A 23,411-nucleotide genomic window follows, 5' to 3' on the forward strand; every position below is an offset into this window, starting at 1 on the left:
CTCCTCCCCCTTTTTAATGCACATGCAATGTTTAAATGTTTAAATACTTAAATACCAATGAAAAATGCTTTTCTTACTATTTTTTTTTCTTATTTCAAGTACAAATATAAAAATAATAAAAAAAATGTAATCAAGATGGATTTATTTCAAGTACAAATATAAAAATAATAAAAAAAAATGTAATCAAGATGGATTTCTATATAAGAACATTATATGTAAGGAATAATTGACGACGGGCCGTTGAATTATTAGAAAAATAATGCACTCCAGAGGTGCTACATAAGTATAGAATGAAGCTCTTTGACAAAATAATTTAAAATAAAACAAATTGTATAGAAAAAGAATGCAGCGCCTTTGATAAATGTAAATAAATAAATAGATAAATATTACAAAAGAATAGAATGATCATAAACAAACAAATAAATGCTACAAAAGTTTAGAATGAGGAACATTTGATAATAAATAAATGCATATTACAAAAGAGTAGAATGACGATAAACAAACAAACAAATAGATAAATGTTACAAAAGATTAGAATGAGGAAAATATGATAAATAAATAAATACTAAGTATATAATAATGATAAACAAACAAACAAATGCTACAAAAGTATAGAATGAGGAACATGTGGTAAATCAATCAATCAATCAATAAAGTATAGAATGCAGCACTTTTGATGTATTTAAGACTTGACATTGGCTTTTACATCATCCAATATTGTGGAGATGACAGGGATGAGTCAGGCATATCTCATTGGATTTTCAAAAAGCACCATGGTGGCGGTCGACTGTGTGTGAACATACCTGCCACTGGACTCACACTTAGCGCTCACTCTCCCTATGATCAGACCAAATGTAGGTGAGAATGCTGTCCACTAGCCCTCTTCTGACTAGAGACCAGAGAGGCCTTTGATAGGGATTAGGACAGCAGAAGTGGAGACTGAGCTTGAGAATATAAAAAACGCACATCTCTTAAGAGAGAATGAATAAAAGACGCGGAATCACAGCCCGGGGTGCCACCTCAGGATCTGCCGTCTCCAGCCGGCTGGCTAATGAGAAACCCTCCTACGCTCTTCTTTGGGATGATGTCTTTCAATCTCCCATCACAGAAAAGCACCGCATAGACAATCGCTGTATCTCAACAGGTCCTGGTTGATGACCGTTGGAGAGGAGGGAGAAAAAAAGATGGATGGACGAGGTGGAACAAGTATACAACAGATCAGCTACCTTTGCTGATGGCCTTGGTTCATAATAGACTTTTGGGGGGGTTTGACGTGGCACCTAATGCGACTGGTGGTTATTTATAACGTTTCAGAGCACTGCCTCTGCAAGAAAAATAAGAGTTTGCTACAATTTATCAGGGGCCTCATTAGACGTCAGACCGGTGGGGCAAACAGCACAGCCAAGACTTTGCATTCACAAGAGCTACATTTACATGGACCTGAAAAATACATATTGATGGCTCATTTGGATTGAAAAGCTTCATGTGAACATGCCTGGATGACATGTATGCGGACCTGAAATAATCTTATCAATAAAAATAATAATAAAATTGTAAATAATTGTAAATAATTTTATCTTCTCAGTTGGATTCCAAAATAAAACTGGTTTATAATACTGGAATAAAATATTTATATTTCAACATTTTTAATTGGCCACTGAAGTAAATTGGTGTAGTTTCTTGCAATATATGCCATAATGGTGTGTATAATGTGTGTGTGTATGTGTGTGTGTGTTTGTGTGTGTGTGTGTGTATATATATATATATATATATATATATATATATATATATATATATATATATATATATATATATATATATATATATATATATATAAAATAAATATCTTTTATTTAAATATTCACAAATTTTTAATTATTTTAATATTAATTTACACAAATATAAAAATGCTAAAAAGGACCATGATCGAGTCTGTTAAAAGACAATATCAAAATATTTGAAAAATGATTCAAATGTTATGTTTTATTATATATTTAAAATTGTAGTATTAATAAATAAACTGCATGAAGAATTAAGCAGTCACAGTAGCTCCAGTGGCATTATTTCTTTGGCTTTCTTGTTCTGAAAATGGTGACTGCATGCACTGAAGTTTTGTTTGAAATACATGTAATTCACATATAAATGAATATATGAATCAGATTTCAAAATCTAGTTTCAAATTAACAAAGCTTTCAGACTCGGCAATTGGACTGAATTTATTTGGATTGACAACAATTAGTTTCTGTAAACGTGCTTTTCATTGAAAGAGAGTCGTTCGGATTTTCATTTTCATTTTCTTTTCTGCAAAGTCTGAATAAGGCTGATTTTTCTTGATTCGTCTACAAAAAGCAAGTTCCTTGAAAGACTGTCTTTGTTTCCCAGCCACTTGAAAGCAATACTCCAAGTTTGCAGTTATGCAGATGTTTGCTCCACTGGCTGGTTAAAAATGCAAGTATCGTTTCACAAGCAAAGTGAATATGACACCCTGGGGTCTCCTTTTCCGTCAATTGGAATATCTAGCAGGAAGGAATATCTCGAAAATGGTACTCCAGGCAAACAATGAAAAGTGCAGCGCCTCATGAGACACCCAGGATCATGGCGGATCTGGGACTCGATTTCATAAAATCAGCCTCTCTACGCCAACAATAAGCAAATGTGAGGGGAAACTGTGCATTTTAAAACACTAATAAAACACCAGAGGCTTCATGGGTCTCTACGTGAGGCTCCGGTGCTGTTATTACACGTGTGTGTTGCTATACGCAGAGGGAAGGCTTGCAGAAGGCCAGACGATATATAAACGAGTTTGACAATGAAAGTCACTGCTGCAGAATTGGAATTTGAAGCACCACATTAAATGATATCAGACGCATATGTTTCCATTCCTCTGGCCTTACAGAAAGATGTGTTTTTCAATATTCAATTTAGACTATAACAGTAGCTCTCTTCCTTTATTCAGCAATTATGCTTGAGGAATCCTAATAGAAAAACTTCCATTACCATGGTAAACAAACCCGCTGTTTAGACTCTGAAACACATCAATAATAGAAAGGAGGTTTATAATACCAGGAGAGTTAGTATAACCATTCATCTTAATGGTGGAACACAATCTGAACTTTGCAATCGTAGCACACTCACTTCAGTTCTGCATGCTGTTTTTGAGCCAGTAAGCTGAGCCGTGAATGTCATGTGACTAAGTACTCTGTAGCTGCAGGACGATGATGTCATGACTCAACAGTGATTGGCTGATAGCAACACACACACAGGTTTACTATCCTTGTGGGGACTCTCCATAGGCATAATGGTTTTTATACTGTACAAACCGTATATTATATAGCCCTACACCTAACGCTACCCATTCTGTATGATTAAATGTAGATCCTCATGAGTCGTTGTGTATTTGGGTTTGAGTACCCCAGAGATAGATAAATGCGTGCACACACACACACACACACACACACATATACACAGACACACACACACACAGACACACACACACACACTGACAAACTATTTACTAATGACTTCCTGGAGTCGTGATGTCAAAAGGCAGGGAAACAGATCCATCATGCTTTTAAGAATCAAACAAAAATCAGAATCAGAAAAGGTTTTATTGCCAAGTGTTTGCAAATGCAAGGAATATGTTTTAGTGACAAAAGACAACAACAACTCTCAGATAATAAAAGATAAAGATTATGTGAGTAAAATACACACATGTATGTGGCTGTGTGTGTGTGTGTGTGTTCTCTTGTTTTTGTGACTCAACCCTGGGTATGACACAGGTATTACAAGGAGAGGGTGTCTTATGAGAACATAACCCATGTCCCCATTTTTCAAAACACTTATAAATCATACAGAATCAGTTTTTTGGAGAAAGTAAAAATGCACAAAGTTTCCTGTGAGGGTTAGGGTTAGGTGTAGGGTTGCTGTAGGGCCATAGAATATACAGTTTGTACAGTATAAAAACCTTTACGCCTATGGGATGTCCCCACTTTTCACAACCACAAATGTGTGTGTGTGTGTGTGTGTGTGTGTGTGTGTGTGTCAAGTCAAGTCAAGTCAAGTCTGCTTTATTGTCAATTCTTCCACATGTACAGTACATACATACAGAGAATCGAAACTGTGTTACTGTCAGACCCCCGGAGCATACAGATAACACTAACAGTAGAGCCTAAAAATCTAGATCAAATATAAAATATAAGATATTACTATACAATAAGGGAATGTAAAAAACACGTCATAAAATTAAAAATACAGTTAAATAAAGCAGAGCAAGGCACATGGTAGATAGAGTGCAAGCCAGTGAAGTGAACAAATAGTGCAGATAAAAAGATTTTTAGTGCAAAAAAAGCTTATTCAGTCTGATTAAATTGCTCAAGAGCAGTTATTTTATTTAAACTGACTGACGAGGTGGTAGAATGACGTCAGTTCCTTGCTGAATGAGGTAATGAGCAGACCAATTCTGCACAAAGTGACTGGAGCATGTCATCGTATGTTAGTGGAGGCAAGGGGGGGGGGGGGGGTGAAATAGTTCAGTGGGGCCTGGGGCAGAAGAGGGACGAGGTGTGTGTGTGTGTGTGTATCTGTGCAATATATAACACACTAATCCAATTGCCATTTATCTTCAATAAATTAAAGCCCAAACACACAATATAGGAGGTTTGTTGAGTTCTAATGATAAAACTACGAATTTCAGTGTTTAAAAAAGAAAACAAAAATTGTTTGGACACTTTATGATTACCAAGCTTTATAACATTATGACAAACATGTTTGTCCAGAGTAAACCTTCGGCATATTTGTTTGTTTGCAGATGCCTGCTATAAAAATGTTAATACATCATAAAATGTAAATAGTTTTAAATTGCCATAGTAAATTGTTGCATTATCCTGAAAAATATGGCATAATATTGGAATCAGTCGATCATTCGAGTTCTGTCACTTTTATCCCGTCAAAAAAAAAAAAAAAAAAAAAAGTCAAATAAAGAAGGAAGAAATGAATGAATAAATAAATAGTGGGATATATAATACATTTTAATTTAAAAATGGAAACTATATTATAAAAAAATAAAAATAAATGAAAGATAAATTAATAAATGAACAAATAACACCATACAGACAAAATTCTGATATGCTTAAAATAAATGGAAATGCAAACCAAAGGGAACATGTTCAAATTTCTGCTTCCATCAAAGTTGAATGTGAAACGGGCTGTTATTCATTCATCACTCCTGTTGAGGCTAATAGTGACAGGATGTTGTGCATTGACTCGGTCTTGACCCTGGCTACACTGTCACTAGTCTGACTAGTGGACAAATCTGACATGACAGGCTTGCAATGTGATCAGAGTGTAAACTGCTTCGGACAGAGATGTCCACCTAAGTCCTAATTAAGACGGGCAGTTTGAACCGTCACGGCTTCCGGCATAAATACACCCTCAGTTTACAATGAATGTCTGAAAGCATTGATCATTTACTCAAACTGAACGACAATCAGCCCTTTCTCCTCTCAGCATGAAAGCTCATTGTTCAATCTTTGATGTGATGGACGTATGCGGCGTTGCTCTAATAAGGATATTTACTTTTGTGCATCTGCTTAAACAATCCATAATCAAAACCTGATTGGCAAAAGGCTCAGAGGCTTCGAATGCCATTGGCAGAAAAGAAATAAATCAGCCGGCTCTCCTTCAATCTTTTATTTAACGCATTTTCAATCAGCTGAGCGGGATGCAGGGAACACTAAATGAATTGCACAGGGCAGAGAGAGGCAGCTGGTGTCAAACATGCAGCACAGCCGTGGAGATCAATACCAGCTCCTGATCTACAATTGATGAAAAGCTTCTACTCTCTGCTCTTGTATAATCTCAGATCCTGATTTATCTGTGTAGGGAATGTTTTACCGAACATGTGATATCGATTCGCCGTCCCATCAGCCTGTGTCTCTCATCCCTGGGTTTTTCTCGCATATCTATTACTCTTCTTTGGTCCATCTTTTAGTTGCATTCTCTTTTCTACCGCTTGCTTTTGCATTTGCATTTTCCATTTTGCTGTGTGGTCTATAATGACCGGAAAATGCCATTAGTGTTCACATTCATCTGGTTGTTTGGAACCAAAATTAAAAAGTGTATGAAATCGACTCTTATTCTTAAAATGAAAAATTTAAATTGCAACCAGTGTTCATTAATCTCCAAAAATGGATAAATCACTGAAGAATCTTTATTTTCAAGAGTTAAACTGTTGCCACCTGCCACTCTCTTCAGATATAGCATCATTTTTATATTTTTAAGCAGATTTCTCTGGCGAGTGCTCTTACTGTCCCTCTAGATAGTCGAGAATGAAGAAAAAGGTCAAAATTCAAAGGCAGGTTTGAGTCTTTCTCTATATACACAGCAGCTGCTGGCAGATTGGCTGTAAGTATCAGAGTATGTGAGCGGAGCGGAGTGGGAGCGGAGCGTGGAGTGGAGCGGTGTGATTTTGACAGGAGCGAGGAGCGGATTTTTTAAAAGTCGGAGCGTTGTGGTTTTCACTCACTCCAAGAGTGCTCCACCACCGCTCCATCACGAGTACAATTCATGCCAACGGCCCGTAATATAACTGCATATTTAGCAAGTATTCACGTTAAACATATTTAACTATAGCTTGATACAGATGGATCTCTCAAATCAGAAGGTTACAATGACAACAATAGCCAAGCGGGAAGTTATAGGTTAGTTCTCAAGGAGTTTGTCTGTTCCTTTTACTGAATATTTTCAGGTCAAAGCATGATTTAAACAGTTACAGCAAATTCACACGCAATCGCTTTCGCAATAATGCATTCAAACAAATGTAATCTTACAGTGTTACTTCATCTGTATCTGATTTTGAATGAGCAGAAATCTGTAAGAAATGCATTGATCTGTAGATAAAATAAAAATATACTGTTATTTTCATCACAAACAAAATTTGCACAGCAGAATACAGTAATTATATTAATGCTGACATCCATGTTATTAGTTTGACATGTGGTAGGAAAAAAAAGTTTGCACACAATAGCCTAAACCACTTTGAAACTCTCCTGTTATTTTATTTTTTATTTTAAAATAGGCTACGTTATGAACATAACATTTCAAACATACTGAAATACTTTAGCCACGGAGCGAAGGCGGAGCGGTGTTTCTGGTATCACTGGGGGCGTGGAGTGGAGCGGGAGCGGGAAATTGTGAACCCGGAGCGGAGCTGGAGCGGAGTGATTATTAAATGCTCTGAGCGCGGAGGGGAAATTGTTGCCACTCCACTCCGCTCACATACTCTGGTAAGTATGTCCTATCCCTTACTAAATTGCTTTTAATGTAATATAGCACTTCTGGGTATCCTTTTCACAAGAATTTGTCTTTTTACTTTTTCACTTGGCAGCAACCTGTTTCATTTCTTCTTGCACCCTGGTCTCAAATCAAGAGTTATCAGCAGAGAATATTCTCAGTGAAATTTAGTTTTTTTTTTTTTTTTTTTTAAGACCTTAAACCTAATGCCTCAATGTAACATTTTACAAATCCTTTAAAATCAGTTTTCTCTGGTATTTTAAAGGATTTATTGTGTAATTCCACAAACATTCCAAAAATGAACTAACAAAAAAATCGAAAGTTATATAAAATTAAACAATTATATTTATTACCCACCCACACACATTGTGTGTGTATACGTATATATATATATATATATATATATATATATATATATATATATATATATATATATATTTAATTATTTATTTTTTAAATTGTTTATATCCATTATATTTATTTTGCAAAATAAATATTTGAAGTAATGCAGCTAAAAAATAGAATGCAAGATTATGTTAAAATCATGAATACCTGTAATATGCCATTTGTGTTGCAGAAGTTACAGTAATTAAACAAGACAGCTTTAACAAGAACTCAACTTGTTAATAATTACTAAAACTACAGTAGCATTTTCTAGATAAAAACTATAAAAATGTCATTATTTATGTTGTAAAATGAGTAAATGCTAAAAAGTTGACATCAAAAAATAAATAAAAAAATAAAATAAAAATGGGTACAAAGATATCCAAGAGTTTGCTTGTCAGGGAGTGTTTGCTCCATCAACACAACCGTATTCTTAGCTGTCTCTCTAACCGCACTGAGTGAATAAAAATCAGAGTTGTGAGAGAAGCTTCAGAGAGACTGAAACTGAACGGATGACGGTGACCAGTCAACCATATACAGTTCTGTAGAATACTTCTCTATATGAAGGACAGAAAAGAAGACATTGCTCAGAAAGGAGTGTGTGAAAGCACCTATAGTGTTTACCGGAAAGCATAACAGTGACCCAACTGCACTGTGGGAAAAGATTTGTGCTCCGATGAGACCAGGATAGAGCTTATTTTAGCCACAAACTCAAAGCTATATGTGCAGTGAAACTGCAGTGCTACCCACACAGAAAAACAGCATCCGTACAATGAAGTATGGAGCTGTTAGGATCCTGCTGTGGGGAGGCTTTCATCAGCAGGGACTGGACATCTTGTTAAAGTGGAAGGAAGAATGGATGGTGCAAACTTCATGGAGCTATTGCACGAGGATCAGTGTCAGTCTGCTAAAACTAAAACTAAATATATATACATCTTTCAGTGGGATACGCATGAGGCCAAATTAACATTTGAGATGCAATGGCCTATGGTCTTCTCAGTCCACTTGAGCACATGCACTGTTTAGAAATGTATTTCTGTACAACCTAAATCTCCTTGGAAGAGTGTCATTAAGGCACCTGTATAGTATGCAACTGTATATACAGTTACAGTTACAGTTATGTAGTGTATATAACTGTAGTGTATGTAACTGTATCTACACACCCCAAAAACTATTACAGACTAGCATTTTAAAATATGTAAAGGAGAAACATCAGGGTTTGTAAAGTGCATTACACAATTAAAAGATGATGAGAAAATGTATATAACATACAGTATACCTTATACCCCTATCTGTCAAACACTCCATCAAACACAATTAATTCAACGTTTCAGCAGCCTTGCATGCCAGCTTTTAAACCAATCAGTGGCAGTGATATTTCTAAAGTTTTATCACACCAAAATAACATCATAAAATGTTTGCAGATATTTTATTTAAATCTATAAAATTATAAAAACATATTTATTCAGATTTTGATATTTATATATATATATATATATATATATATATATATATATATATATTTTTTTTTTTTTTTTATATACTAACAAAATATATTTTAGATATTAAATATATATTATACTGAATACACATCTTTAAATATGGACACATAAGACAACATTTTTGTTTACACACACAGGGCTCCTGTATATAAAGGTTTATGAATTTAATATGAATGTACATGAACCTCAATGTATGTAAAATAGTCTCCTGTTTTATTTTCTATGTATTGCCCTGGTTTCTACTCGAAGGGTTTTCCTTTAGCAAATTCATATTTATCATGCAGGCTGTCAAGCAATCTCACAAATTATATGGTGACATGTACTGTAGGAATTCTCAGTTCTGACTTGTCCTCTCAAGAACCGACACACTCATTCTTAAATACACCCTCTGGCTGAGGGAATCTGGTAACCACAGTAACTGATCGAGCACCCCGTTATCTCCGAGGCAGCACTTGGTGATCTGTACTGCATTGTCTGCGCTGGCACTGATGTTCTCCCAGCTGCCAGGAGGAATCAGTTTACTGAGAAGGACGCCAGACAGCATCCCTTAAAGCCGGCCTGTCACCGAAACTTTGAATCCTCCCCAAACAGAGGAATAAAAGCCTAAAAAAATCCTCTGAAAAGATGCCTGTGGTGTGAATTCGACGAATTAAGTGTATGGTGTCCTCTTTGGTGTGAGAGTGTGTATGTTATTTATACACCAAAGGGATGGAATTTAATGGCCTTCATCTTTCTAAGATGTGTTTGAAAACAGCGAGCAAGAAAGTGCTCAGTGTGATTGTGTCGAGTGTTTTCTGGGGTCACTGGCTGCGTTTGGAGTGGGATACTAGGGTACTGCTTTATGAATATTGTCCAACATATAATGTATAATGTCAACCGTCTTTGTGAATCACAATAACAATAAACATTTCAAACAACAGCATGCTACATTGCTGTTAAAAGATTAAATATTTCGACTGATGTTACTTCATCACACTTAAAATTGCTCTGTTGTATATATATATATATATATATATATATATATATATATATATATATATATATATATATATATATAAAATGCTCATTTGTTCATGTGTTCAGAATGCATACTTTTTCTGCAGTATAAATTATAGTATTCATAGTCTGCACATTTTCTGTGAGCATGGCTTACTGTGTACTACATTTACCAAAATATAAAATAAATACAAAGGGAAAAGAAAATTAAATGGAAATTTATATATGTGCAATATCTTATTAGCAATGCCACGAGGGAAAATGATAAGATGCACACCAATAAATCCAATAAACATCTACATATGTATGCAACTAATAGTCAAAAAAATAGTGGTATGAAAATGTATTAGTTGTCACATTAAGGGTACATGCTGGGATGAACAAATATTTTTTATATTTCATAAAACTATATTAGTAAAGCATATTGGCCATCACTTTTTGAACATTAAGTATTTTTACAATAAATCACAAGAGTTTTAGGTGAGGTTTGTGGCAGCTGTGATTTGTTTGTTTCCACAGAGCACAACAGGTTTAAACAATGGTGGCCAAAACTCAGTGTAATGAAGAGCTTTGCCTCTTGTCTCCACTTTCAGGCACTCATGATATCCAGTGCATTGCTGCTCCACATCAAGAAGCGGCACAATGAGAGCATGTGAAGTATCGGCCTGGGCTCCCTCACCTCTGGAGAGGCACAAAGATGAAGTGGAGCAGACGTTGAATTGTTTTGTCAGAATGCTTGGCAGCACTTAAAAACAAGTGAGGCGTTTACAGCATGCAAAATGCTCACGGAGCGCTCAGAAGGAACACAGGTTTGAGCAAAGTAGGCCAGGTAATTATTCTTTTGTGCTTCGGGCTTAAAGCGAACGTAAGGCGCTTCATCAGATTTTTGCTTTGTGTCTTGGACAGATCTAATTAAAGTGAGAATTTTTTGTCGATGAAAAACAAAACACCTAAATTTGGGCCGTTCATCCACATTCCTTCTGCTTCCTTTGAAATTAGCTGACAGCATCTTAAATTCAAACGTATACAATATGAATAGAAATGTGCATTAAAAAAGTAAAAAGGGACCATTTCTGATGCTATAATGACTGAAAAATCCAAGCTCTTTTAAAAATGAAATTAAAAAAATAAAATGCTACTGTCTGTATTCCAGATACTATACTGCCTGGTAAATAAATACATAAATAAAAATACACAGTTTATCACTGTATGCAAAAATAAAATAGTATAAAATAAAATAAAATAATGCACATCAATATTATAAAGACCAAAACTGACTTTAATAATAAATGTTTCTGGTGTTACTGTATATAGTTCATCTGTGTATGCTATAATAATAATAATAATAATAATAATAATAATAATAATAATTAAAATTAATTAAATTAAATTAAATACAAAGTCAATTTAAAAATTAACTTTAATAATAAATGTTATTGGTCTTACTGTACACAATTCACCAATGTATGTAAAAAATAAATAAATAAACATAAGTAATAATCATAATAAAAATAAAATAAAATAAAATAAAATAAAATAAAAGTCCAGAGATGTTTTGTGTTAGGTTCTGATGGAAGATAACTTTTAAGGTCAACACATTCTCCTACTACAACATTTGTGCAAAGATCTGATTAAAATACATAAATTCCTGAAGAAAAGTGGATAAAAACTTGAAAAGCTGAACTAGTTAAATAATTCAGAGACAAATCTAAGAATCACTCTCTCTGACTGAGGGGAAAGAAGGACAGAAATGGAAGAAAGGGAACAGGAGATTTGTAGGACTCACCTAAAAAAAAAAAAAAAAAAAAAAAAACCCAGAATAAACAAAGGAATAAAAGGCAGAAGTGACTCTTGCAGTGAGTCTAGCTGCCCTTCTTCGGGCCGCATTATTAAACGTGCTCGGGTGCAAAGTGACTCAGCACTCGTTGACATTCGACAGTGGTTCTGAGCCACAAAATGAGTTTTTTTTTTTTTTTTTTTACAGCTAGAAGACGTGGGATCAGGAACAGGTGGGCTGAAGAAAGTGGAAAGGTTGAACCAATGACAAGAAGTCAGTCTATCTGACAGTCAAGCATGCATAAGTGCTGTTCAAACTTTAATCGTCTCATTTCCGGGGCAGAAAACCCCACCAATTCCTTCATTTTAGAGCCAGACCAGGGAGAGTTGCTTCAACCACACAGGATAAAAAAAATATATTTTATTAGGTTTTAACGGCCCCTTAAGGAGGCGTAAGGCTGTTGGATCTCAGAAAAAAAGGAGAAGATGTAAAAAACATGGAGATATTAGTTATTCTAGCCAGAGGAAATTCTATTAGGGTCTCATGTTCATTGGGCCCATGATGCATTCCCAAAAGAAAGTCCAGATTGATAGACGCTCCACTTTTTCACCAAAAACTCCTAACACGTTGCATCCCGTTTGACGGCTGCCTAGATGTTAAATAATTGATGATATTGCCGAGAAACATCTTTATCACATTTGTGCTGGTTTCTGCATTGGCTTGAAAGTGCGTTTGATGGTTCATGATATAATCATGTGCCTCTTAAGTCACTGAGAGAGATGTTTCTTTAAGGAAGCAAAATGAAATATTACTCAATAGAAAAATCACTGCATGAATTAATAATATTGTCATCAAGTTGTCTTTATCACACATACATATTCTCTTTCATAAATATCTGATGCATTCAATCTTACAGACACTGTGCAACCAGAGAATGAGTGCAAGCTGAAACATGTCAAGACTCGCCGCGGTTAGCAGCGCGAGAGGCGGTTAACGCTTGACTTACTCTGGTCAGAACTGGATCAACTGGGGGTTTGAGCCCTAAATTAAAATGAAATCACCTTCCTGTCAATCAACCCAGTGGACCTCAGCAGAGAGAAACGAATGTGGTGCTCATATAAGAGGGAAAATGACATTTCAGAGCATTTGAGCAAAGAGTCCAAGAAAGATGTGTTATATGAAGAGAACCAGAACTTCATTTGTACCAGAACAAGCCAGATCCAGCACCTGATGTATCTTTTATGGATTTTATGGTATAATCTGTGCATATGTTTTATGAAAAATTCAGTATAATGATAATAGTTCATCAGCTTTCATTTCAATGTATTATGAAATGTAAATGTTGATTTTGACCAGTTGTAGCTCTTGTTACATGACATTAAAATAGTTTCTTGGTTAAAGAATACAGTATTTCAGTAATTTACAGTACAGTTCTAAAATTAACTATAGAGAACGATGAGCAATATTTAAAAAAACATGTACTCTTTATCTTGAAGTTGAAGCGTAGTTAGAAGATTACTGCTGAATAGTTATTCTCTAATCCGGATATAACTAACTAGTTTCCGTCAAACCATGCTAAAAAACGGATCGGTTGCTCTTGAGTTGCTTTACTCGTGCAGCTGGGGTCTGGATTCAATCCCACGCTCAATAAAGGCACCTGAGCCATGTGGCCAGCCAAAACAAAGCTTTTACACTCAACTGCAACAATGAAGGCTAACGTGATGCCCTCCACACAGCTGCGTGCCTCTCTGCCAGCAAAGACAGCACAGACAGACAAGGGTGCAGCTCCACCACACTGTCTGCTATGGCGTGTGCGAGTGCATGTGTGTGTCTCGCACTGTTTATCACACTCCAAAAACACTGCCAAAACCAGGACAGCCGCAGGAGAGAAGTAGCAGTATGGGGGGGGGGGGGGGGGGGGTGCATTTACTTCTTATCCTGTCCCTTGTGCATTAATAGGTCTTTAAAAGGGGTCACATAATAAAAAAAACAGGTTTTCCTTGTTATTTTGAAGTAAACCAGTTCAATCTATAATATAGATCTAGAATCTACTCTTCCCAGCCCATCAAGACCATTAATTGAGAATGGGATCAAAGCAATGTACTCATAACATGTAATTACATAATGAAAGTAAAAAAAATGGTCTCCATTTGCATCCTTAATTCACATTTTTAATCTTATATTATGAATGGTTCATCAGTGCATGCTGTTTAAATAATAATAAAAAAAATTAATAAAAAAAAAAGAAAAATCCCCCTTGTTTCCATCAAAATATAATGTCATACTCCACTTTTAAAAGAATACATTCAACCTCTCCAACCTCAAGTTATTTTGAGCCATTCACAATCCAATCAATTCCTAATGAATTGTATTAAATCCTGGCCATTTTTCCCCCACACAGAAATGGAAGTAAAATTTGTTTTACATAAAATCAGACTAAACCTGTGAGAAATGATTTCACACTACTACAAATAATCTAAAACCCCATAATTTAAAAGCCCAAAACGTATGAAAAAAAGTCCAGAGAAATTATCCTAAAACATTTGTCAATTTCTTATCTAATGCAATGCTAATAGAGTGCCTAAATACCACTGTATTTTCTAGATTGCACCATTATATTCTATATCTAGGTTTTCGGATTACGAGATTCAGAGAAAATAATTCTGTATGTACTTACAAACTAAATGAGAACAGAATGATTTATTTCAATAGGCGCATCTGTAGAGTTCGGTGAAGTATAGCCAATCCACCAGAATCAAGTGAATGATGAAATTTCTCATGAACTCAGCTAGAATCAATATCACCAGTGTTTTTACCCTGGTTCAACCGTCTTTCTGACAGTAACAACAGCATTCCAGTTATTAGGGGTCAAGATTGACAGCTGCCTGAATGATACCTTATGTCCCGAATGCTTGTCTGAATGGAACTGCACAATTTAATTTAATAATCAATTCATTAATTCACTATCTTTTGCTAAGAGCCACCGCTAATCTTAGATCCCAAACACCCATCAGTGACTTTTATTTTATCTGACTTGACAGGTCAGTGCTAGAAAAGTGCTTCTTTTCCCTTACTTTGTATAGCTATAGAAAGAGAAAATGAAAGTGAAACACTAATGCTGTTGTTCATTAAAGAGTTGTTAAAGACTGTTTTCTGGTTTTATTGTACACAATTCAGTGTATGCTATTCTAAAAAAAATAATAAAATAAAATAAATAAAATAAAATGTTTGTCAAGAGCTTATAAAGAGCACAACTGACTTTAATAATAAATGTTTCTGGTCGTATTGTACACAATTTATCAGTAAATGCTACACTAAAATAATAAAATAATAATAAATAATAATACAAAATCAAATAAAATCAAATAAAATCAAATAATCCAAACAAATCCTGGTCCTGCCCTACATTACACCAATTTACAGTATAACATACAGACACACATTTGACCTAAAGATGCTTTATGACTGTTTGTACCCTGCATTATTCATACAATCAAGGTCAGTGACTAAGTCCTAAATGATTCTGCTTTCGATTTCTTAGCAATTTGTTCTTCCAATTCACAGGAAAGCCTTCAGCATCCTTCACTGGCATGTTTCATTTAACAAGACACTAACAACCCAAACTGCATTGCCTCCAGGTTATATTTTGTTACCTTGCGGCTTAGTTTTATACATTTAAAGTTCATGAAATTTAAGACATCTGTTCAGATGCTTCCTTTCAACTTTTTCACTACAGCAGGATCGCTCTGACTTCGTGTTCATAAAGGACTGTTTGTAGCTGACATATGCTCATTTAGCACTGCATCCCAGATGTCAAGTGAGTTAACATACTCTTTATTCATTCACATGCCATCTCTTACCTGAGAATGTCACTTTTATTATAAATACACATCAGCTCTGTTCCAAAACCTCACGGGCTGTCCTGCTGTCTACTGCCTACCCAAGCAGATGTCTGACTAAATTGAAACCATAAAAATGTATTATCTGAAACATTTTTGTGTGCACAACATGCAGGACACTAGTTTGGCAGTAGCATGTTGCTAATTTAACATCACCATACTCCAAGGATAGCACACACAAATATCTTTATAGTCCTTTTGTATGCACATACTGTGTTTGTGTGTGTGTGTGTGTGTGTGTGTAGCTCCATTTTTAAATCAGTTTTGATCAGTTTCATGTGACACTGAAGACTGAACTAATAATGCTGAAAATTCAGCTTTGATTACAGGAATAAATTACATTTTTAAATATATTCAATTAGAAATCAGTTACTTTAAATTTTAATAATATTTCACAATATTTTTTCTGTATATTTTATCAAATAAATGCAGCTTTATTACACATAAGAAATAATATAAAATATAAAAAAACATAATTATTCAAACATTTTGACTGGCAGTGTGCACACACACACACACACACACACACACACACTCAAGCTCTTTAGGAAGCTTCCTAGGTAAGTCTTGGAAGAGAACTGTTTCGTTGCCTGAAATCCCTGCAGAATCATATAATTAGACTGGATATTGATAAAGTCCTTGAAACAGAGATGTACTGTACAAGCACATAGAGACAAACACACACATTAATCTCTAAGTCCCAGCTCTGTGTTTGTATAAAACATCCATGTTAAGATGGGTAGACTGAGGACAGTCATGGTGGAAAAGGTGAAGCACCGCTGCTTGGGCCAGAAACACTGGGAAGACATCCAGAACTCAAGGACGAAGGCTTCGCCATTTGGAGCGAAAGGAGCTGACCCAACAGAGAGCTCTGGGAGGGCCCTGTTCTGCTAAAGAGGACATTTGTAGTTTCAGGAAAGCTGTTGTTCATTTTAATACCCTGAAACAATGCTGCCAAATCCCATTGGCTTTTTACAGTAGCTCTTATTCTGGTGAAATACCAAAACACAGTCATAATTCCATAATTCCATTCCGGGTGAAAATTAGCTCTTGAGCTAAAACCTGGTACTATGCATCTCTCCCTTTGAGGTTAATGTTTATTGTACGCTGTCCCTGTTTCTTAAAAAAAAAAAAAAAAAAAATATTAAGCAGGGACTTCACAGCAGTGTTACCAACGAATCACAAAGTTATCTGCAATGACACATGACAGACAAATAGTCAAACTATTTCTTCATCCTCGCATTTTTTTTTTGTTTGTTTTGGATCTGGTCAAAGAGTTCATAGCTGAAGCTGCTCCTAGTTAGTTACTTATGAAACTTACATCATTAACAAAAGTGTCAAAGGAATTTCCCAGCATTTCTGCAGAGAAGCTGTACCCGAAAATGAAAATTCGGTCATCATTAAGACGTGAAATCTCATATTTCCAAATACTGACTGTGCAAAGCATCCATTTCAAAACAAAAAAAGAGCCTTCATCTGTTATTTTTCATCCATGCAATTGTTGTGAGTGTAGAAGACAGTCCGGTCCACAATCACTCTGTATTATCAGCCCAATGTTATTCTATACCTCTTCTCTTCTGCAGATATGTGCGTATGAGCAATTCCACTGACCACGGTCACAGGAGGTCACAGGTTATCACCGTTCAATAAAAATTGCTTTCTGACAGCCATAGCTTTATGTCTCTGATCTCGCTCTTTGACACTTCCAATTTTCTGAGATAGAATCACTGTCCTTCTTGCTGTAAATATCGCTAGCCTGACTGCTCACAACATCAAGGGGCTTCAGTAATGGCCCACTGCCTGGACTTCCTGCAGTTCTGCCTTGTCAACAGAAAGCTGTCAGGGACTCATCTAATTCAAGCAGGAAAGCAACTATATGATTAAAGAGAGAGATGGAGAGTCAGGCAGACTATAAAACCTTGTAGCTAAAGATATATTCCGACAAAACAAGGACACAGTCAAAAACTGAAGAGTGAGGGGGAAACAAATTTACATACCAATTATATAAATATTACATTGTAGCTATAATGTGCTAAAATTACCAGGATTCAGCCAGATTTACTAAAAAAGGAAGCATCTGTGTCTGTCACTGTGAATAGATCTTATTTTAAACTATAAGTGGGAAGTACAGTTTGATGCTTGATAAAAGCCTGCAAAAAGCGTATAATGCATTTCACATATTCTCTGTAGTTTAGCATGCTACGCTAGCACCAGAAAAAAAGAGTTAGTGATTAGACTTAAAATCAACCCAAAAATATCCTACCATTACATAGAATGCATAATAATTTACATAAAATGTTAGGCTTTCACTTTTGTGTGCATAGCAACAAGGAAAACACATTTCACATAAAGTCATACACACATATTACTCAATATCACTGTTTTACACAGTGTTAGTTGATAAAATGCAGGGTTCAGTTCTACATTTACTGAGAAAAATTGGTAACTGTCAAAAGACACAACAACAGGAGCAACAAAAGGGGGCAAAGGACATGATGGACGATAACAACAGAAAGACCATAAAGCAAATGAATCAACACGGCAACAGTACACAAGCAGAAAAGCACAGCACCTTGTTTACAATGCAGATTAAACCACTAAAATTAAATATTACCTTTTACTGGTGCGAAAGCAAAGGCAATTGCCACAGAAGTTCCAAACAAATTGCTAAGCCTCTTAGTCAAACCACTTGTAAATTCTATCCATTTGTGAATTTCATTTATTCACCTCAATAATTATTTATTCTGACCTTGTTTCAAAGGACATACTTCCTGTTATCACTTACTGTGTAAAGCTGAAAGCATTTTTGAAAGCTGTTGAAACACATCCCTTGGGCTTGCTCCTTACTTACAATGGGAATATAACTGCCATGTGGATTTACCTACAATCCACTGAATCAACAAAACATAACTAAATGATGGCTGTCCTTAAGTTAGACTCCCTATGGACTTCACACTTGTTCTAACACTTCCGGCAATGAGATGGAGACAAAACTCAAGATGACCTTTGCTAAAAGTCATAAATAATTAGACCTGTGAAAACTGAACTGCATATATTTCTACCATGAAGATTGATGTTGCTTTTGCTGTTCTACAGACTGAATAGAAATTTAATTTGTATTGTATGTGTACAATAGTGTATGTGTACTTTGACTTGACCTGAGTAGCTGCTTTGTGGCAAAAGGCTTTACACTTATTTTCTCAAGCTCCTCTATAACTGGACGTGGCCTTATCATATTTCATGGGAACAACCTATAACACTGCATAAATTATAGTATGCAATTGCTAGCAGCTAAGAGTAGCCATGTGGCAGGATTACGTACAAGGATCAGCAATGTGTACCTTTAATTACGTCCTGAATTGGTGGTTTGTCTGACAAAGTGCATGATTAAGGGAAATCTCTCCAACCCCTCAATAATCCAGTCGCTGCTTCCTTAAATCCAAGATGAGGCAAATGTTTATATTGGAACCAGGCCAAAATATTAGCACTCACATTTCATCAATGTCTTTTTTTTTTCGGTCAATTTCCTTTAAACAAGCAAGCCTCCGCAATTCATTTGACTCAACAGCCAATTGCCTGGGGTGTTGCATGTTGATAATAACGCAAAATCACAGGGGATAGGAAAGGAGCAATGCACAGATACTTGACCCAGTATTTGAAACTACACTAATTTTTTTGTAACCAATCAGTTGTCTATTTTAAAAGCATTGCTTTATGTTTTGCTTTAGGCCAGCAGAGAGTAAAAATCCCCAAACCGGTGCTGCTGTTTGATATATAACAAGGTGCTTTTGTCTCAAGTATGTTTTATCTTACTATACCTGAGGTAAAAGGAGGAAACAAAGCTTTGATTACAAGCCTGAGAACATATGACTCAAGTTGCCATGCACTGACCCATGTTTCCTACCCATTAGAACAGCTAGCAGCAGAAAGGGGAGGGGGAGGGACAACACAATTTTTCGCCTCACATTGACTGGACATTTACCTCTTATTCCCCGCAGTGGTAATGGATTTTAGGAGGGCGACGGATCATACCTCACATTCTCGGGAGCCGGAAATGGTGTAGGTACAGGGTCCTGTCCCATTGACCAGTACGTCCATGGTCTCAGAGTTTGTGGGTTTGTAGTCCACATAATATTCCTGGAGCGGAGAGCTGAGGGTGCGCTCTGTCTCCCGTGCCTTTTTCCGGCGTTTTCTCACCATAGAATGCTGCTGCAGTTGCTTCATGCTGCTGGGATAACGCTTCCAGGAAACATAGATCACTAGCAAGATCATGGCCACAGATAGGAAGAGGGCAACGCTGCCAGCAATTATCTTGTGGAATGAAACATGCTCAAAATCCTGCTCAGGGACAGATGGGGGTGCAGCCGTCAGAGAAGGCGCAACAGGGTTGTTGCGTGCTATTTTCTCATTCACCCTGAACATGGTAGGGTGGGGGAAATGTCCAGGTTTGGATGGGGAGCTTACAGTTGAGGAGAGTGGCTGGTAAGGGGTGGGGGTCATCTTGCAGATTCCATGTGTGTCAACAGCTTCAATTACTTTTTCACCCTGAACCTCCTTTGGTGCAGCACAAATCATGGTCGTCTCCTTGTTCCCCTTGAAGTTTCTCAGCCAAGCTACAAGGGGGCATAAGCTGGGGCTGCATTCCCAAATGTTACCTGCAAGACTGATGGTAGTAAGAGAGATCCAAGCTGATATGGCATCTTGAGACACGTTGCTTAGCTTATTGGAGTCCAGATTAAGAGTCTGCAAGTTAGGGAGACACTGGAAGATGCTTGAATCCAACACCTGCAGGTCATTTCCAGAAAGATCCAGTTTTTGCAAAGAGGTCCAGGTCCATGTAATTCCCTGGGTTATTGACTTTATCCGATTCCACTGCAGATACAAAGCGCGAAGGTTGTTCAGCCTTGGGAAATGAGAAAAATTGATCTTTGAGAATTGGTTGTGCTCCAAGTGTAACTCAGTCAGTTTGAGAAGTCCCGCAAATGCGTTACGGGTAAGACTTCGCAGTCGATTGTAGCCCAAATCAAGGAACTCAAGGTTTCGGCAATCCTGAAAGACTCGCATGGGAACCGTCTTGAGGGAATTTGATCTGATGTGGAGACTCAACAGTTTGCGTAAGCCTTGGAACTGATTAAGCTGCAGTACTTGAAGTTTGTTGTAGGAGAGGTCCAGATTGCGTAGGTTGGGGATTGAATGGAATGTGCTGTTTTCCAAATGCGTGATCTTGTTGGAACTGAGGATCAACTCCTTTAGTCTTCGAACACCCTGAAAGGCTTGTTTGTCCACTGCATTGATGTAATTGTGGTCTAGGTACAGCCAGACCAACTGACTGAGGCTGGCAAACTGACCAGCCCTGAGGTTCACCAAGCTGTTGTAACGCAGAGAGAGGCCCTGGCATCCCACAGAAACATTCTTTGGCACATCACGGAAGGCATTTGACTCACAATACACTATTTTGCCATCGCAGCGGCAGCTTCGGGGACACGGTTTCTCTCGGACTCTGCCTTGGGAAGCCAAGAGCCAGGCCTGCACGAGCAGGGGGATCATCAGCCAACGGGATCTCACCAGGGATCCTGCATTAAACACAAAGAGAAAGAAGGGATAAGCCATGATTTGGTCAATGCTGAATCCTAGTCCTTTGCATTTAGTCAAAAAACTGATGATAACTGAGAAGGATTAGTACATACTTAATTAGTCCCGCTGCACAGTTTGCACAAAGTAGGTTATCAAATTACATAGCCAATGTTTACTTAATACAATCTTGTATGACAGAGGAAAGTATGAACCTATTTTTTTAAGTCAGAATTTTATTTACCTTCTCGTCATTTTCCATTAATGGGATTACTATACAAAATTTTGCTCTAGAACAGTATTTGGCATTCATAAAATATGCAGATGTAAGTTGATTTTCCTAGTTCATGTACTGTAATTAAAAATGAAAGCAAATATAGACCTTTACCTTGAAGCGACCAAAATAACTATTCAAATAAGGGAGCAAAAACATCTCCCATAAGGTTTCTTTAACAACTGTAATTACACATTGGAACCAATAAACAGGTAAAGAAACCAGACTGTTGACTTAAAAGAATATCTGTCATGGTTCACTGTATGAAATCAAAACATACTATAAAAAAAGAACATGAAAATCTTTGGATAAAGCAAGATAAGCTACAGATGAAAATTAGAGATGCAAGTATCACAACCATACAGAAGAGAGAGAGAGAGAGAGAGAGAGAGAGAGAGAGAGAGAGAGAGAGAGAGAGAGAGGCGAGTGATGCCCAGATGTCCTTGTGACTGTTTTGTTTTCTAAATGAAAAAAAAAAATAGGAATCTAATATTGCTATATAATACAAACTCTGATCAATTGTGCTTGATTATACAATACAATACAAAAACCTTTAGTTTGGGTAAATTCACATAAAAAAATAAATAAATAAAAAACATCCCTAAAAATCCTGGCTCTCTTTGCTGAGTTTATGATAGAAGCAGTGATGTCAAAATTCATGAGCGAATCATTATTTTGAGTCTGATGAATCAGTTAATCCAATTCACAACTGAATGATCTGAATAATTTGGGATTCAAATGATTCATTCACAAGTATGACTGGTTCTTCAGCTCTACTAACTGACTCAATGAGCCAGACTTAGAGGTTAACAGCTCACTGGAGAAGAAGATAATTAGTGAATAATTATATAAATCTAGGTCTTTTCATTACACAAACCAATCAAATGACTTCAGAAGATTTTGAATATAGTGCATGAGTCAGGCTTTTTTTTTTTTTTAATCAATGAAAACATCTTTTCCAATCAATGTAGGACAGCAAAACTGTCCAATTCCTCATTGGCTGGCTCAGTGTCTCTTTATGCTGTTATCTGATTGAGCTTTTTCCTCAGTTTGGGCAGAGATAAGGCTTTTTTTCCTCTTTTTTTTTTGAGCTAAGGGTGTGCCAAAATTGATAACAGCCCTTTGTCTGCTGTTCTTGGAGCAAAAACAGGAAATTATTGGTTTATCTTGAGTGGCCAGCACAAAGGCTTACCATCTGAACCTTTAATCATTTTACAACTATTGAGTAAATATAAAAGTAATTGTATAAATGTACAGTGGTGAGCGGCAATGCGTTTGAATCTTCCGACCCAACCACTGTTTACCAGCCTCCAGATCTAGATCTAACTGAAACATTTTGTGTAGGTCAATCGAATGGAAAGGGCTAATCTAATAGTCTTGAAGACAGAGCGTAGGCTGGCTGAACAACGTTATCTACAGGACAATCGGTTCAGTGTGGCATTGCAAATTGCCTTTGAATTCATTTAAAATAATGAGAGAAAAACACAGTCCCTAATCTTCTTGTGAAGAGTAAATGTGTTACAGTGCAAAGTAGCCACAATTTATAGTTATACAACTTAAGGCCTACTTTTCAGTAAATTAAAAAAGTTTTCCTAGAAAAGTCCATGTTACCGCTGCTTGTAAATCCAAAATATGAGAATACAGTGCTTCATTCAGTACAATATAGCCTGTTTTGAGCACAGAGCTTTATAAAAAACTTTACAGCTGGACAAGATAAG

The 23,411-nt window shown here is 36.4% G+C and overlaps 1 protein-coding gene across 1 annotated transcript in view; it reads right to left on the bottom strand.

Annotated features, from left to right (window-relative positions):
- Positions 1-23,411, bottom strand: part of LOC113052796 (leucine-rich repeat transmembrane neuronal protein 4-like) — a 93,785-nt gene that overhangs the window by 65,693 nt on the left and 4,681 nt on the right. Inside the window, exon 2 of the mRNA XM_026217250.1 lies at positions 19,831-21,421. Coding sequence (XP_026073035.1) covers positions 19,875-21,421 — 1,547 coding nt within the window. The 3' untranslated portion in view covers positions 19,831-19,874. The remainder of the gene's footprint in view (positions 1-19,830; positions 21,422-23,411) is intronic.

This window comes from Carassius auratus, chromosome 33, assembly GCF_003368295.1.
Source record: "Carassius auratus strain Wakin chromosome 33, ASM336829v1, whole genome shotgun sequence".
Taxonomy (NCBI): Eukaryota; Metazoa; Chordata; class Actinopteri; order Cypriniformes; family Cyprinidae; genus Carassius; species Carassius auratus.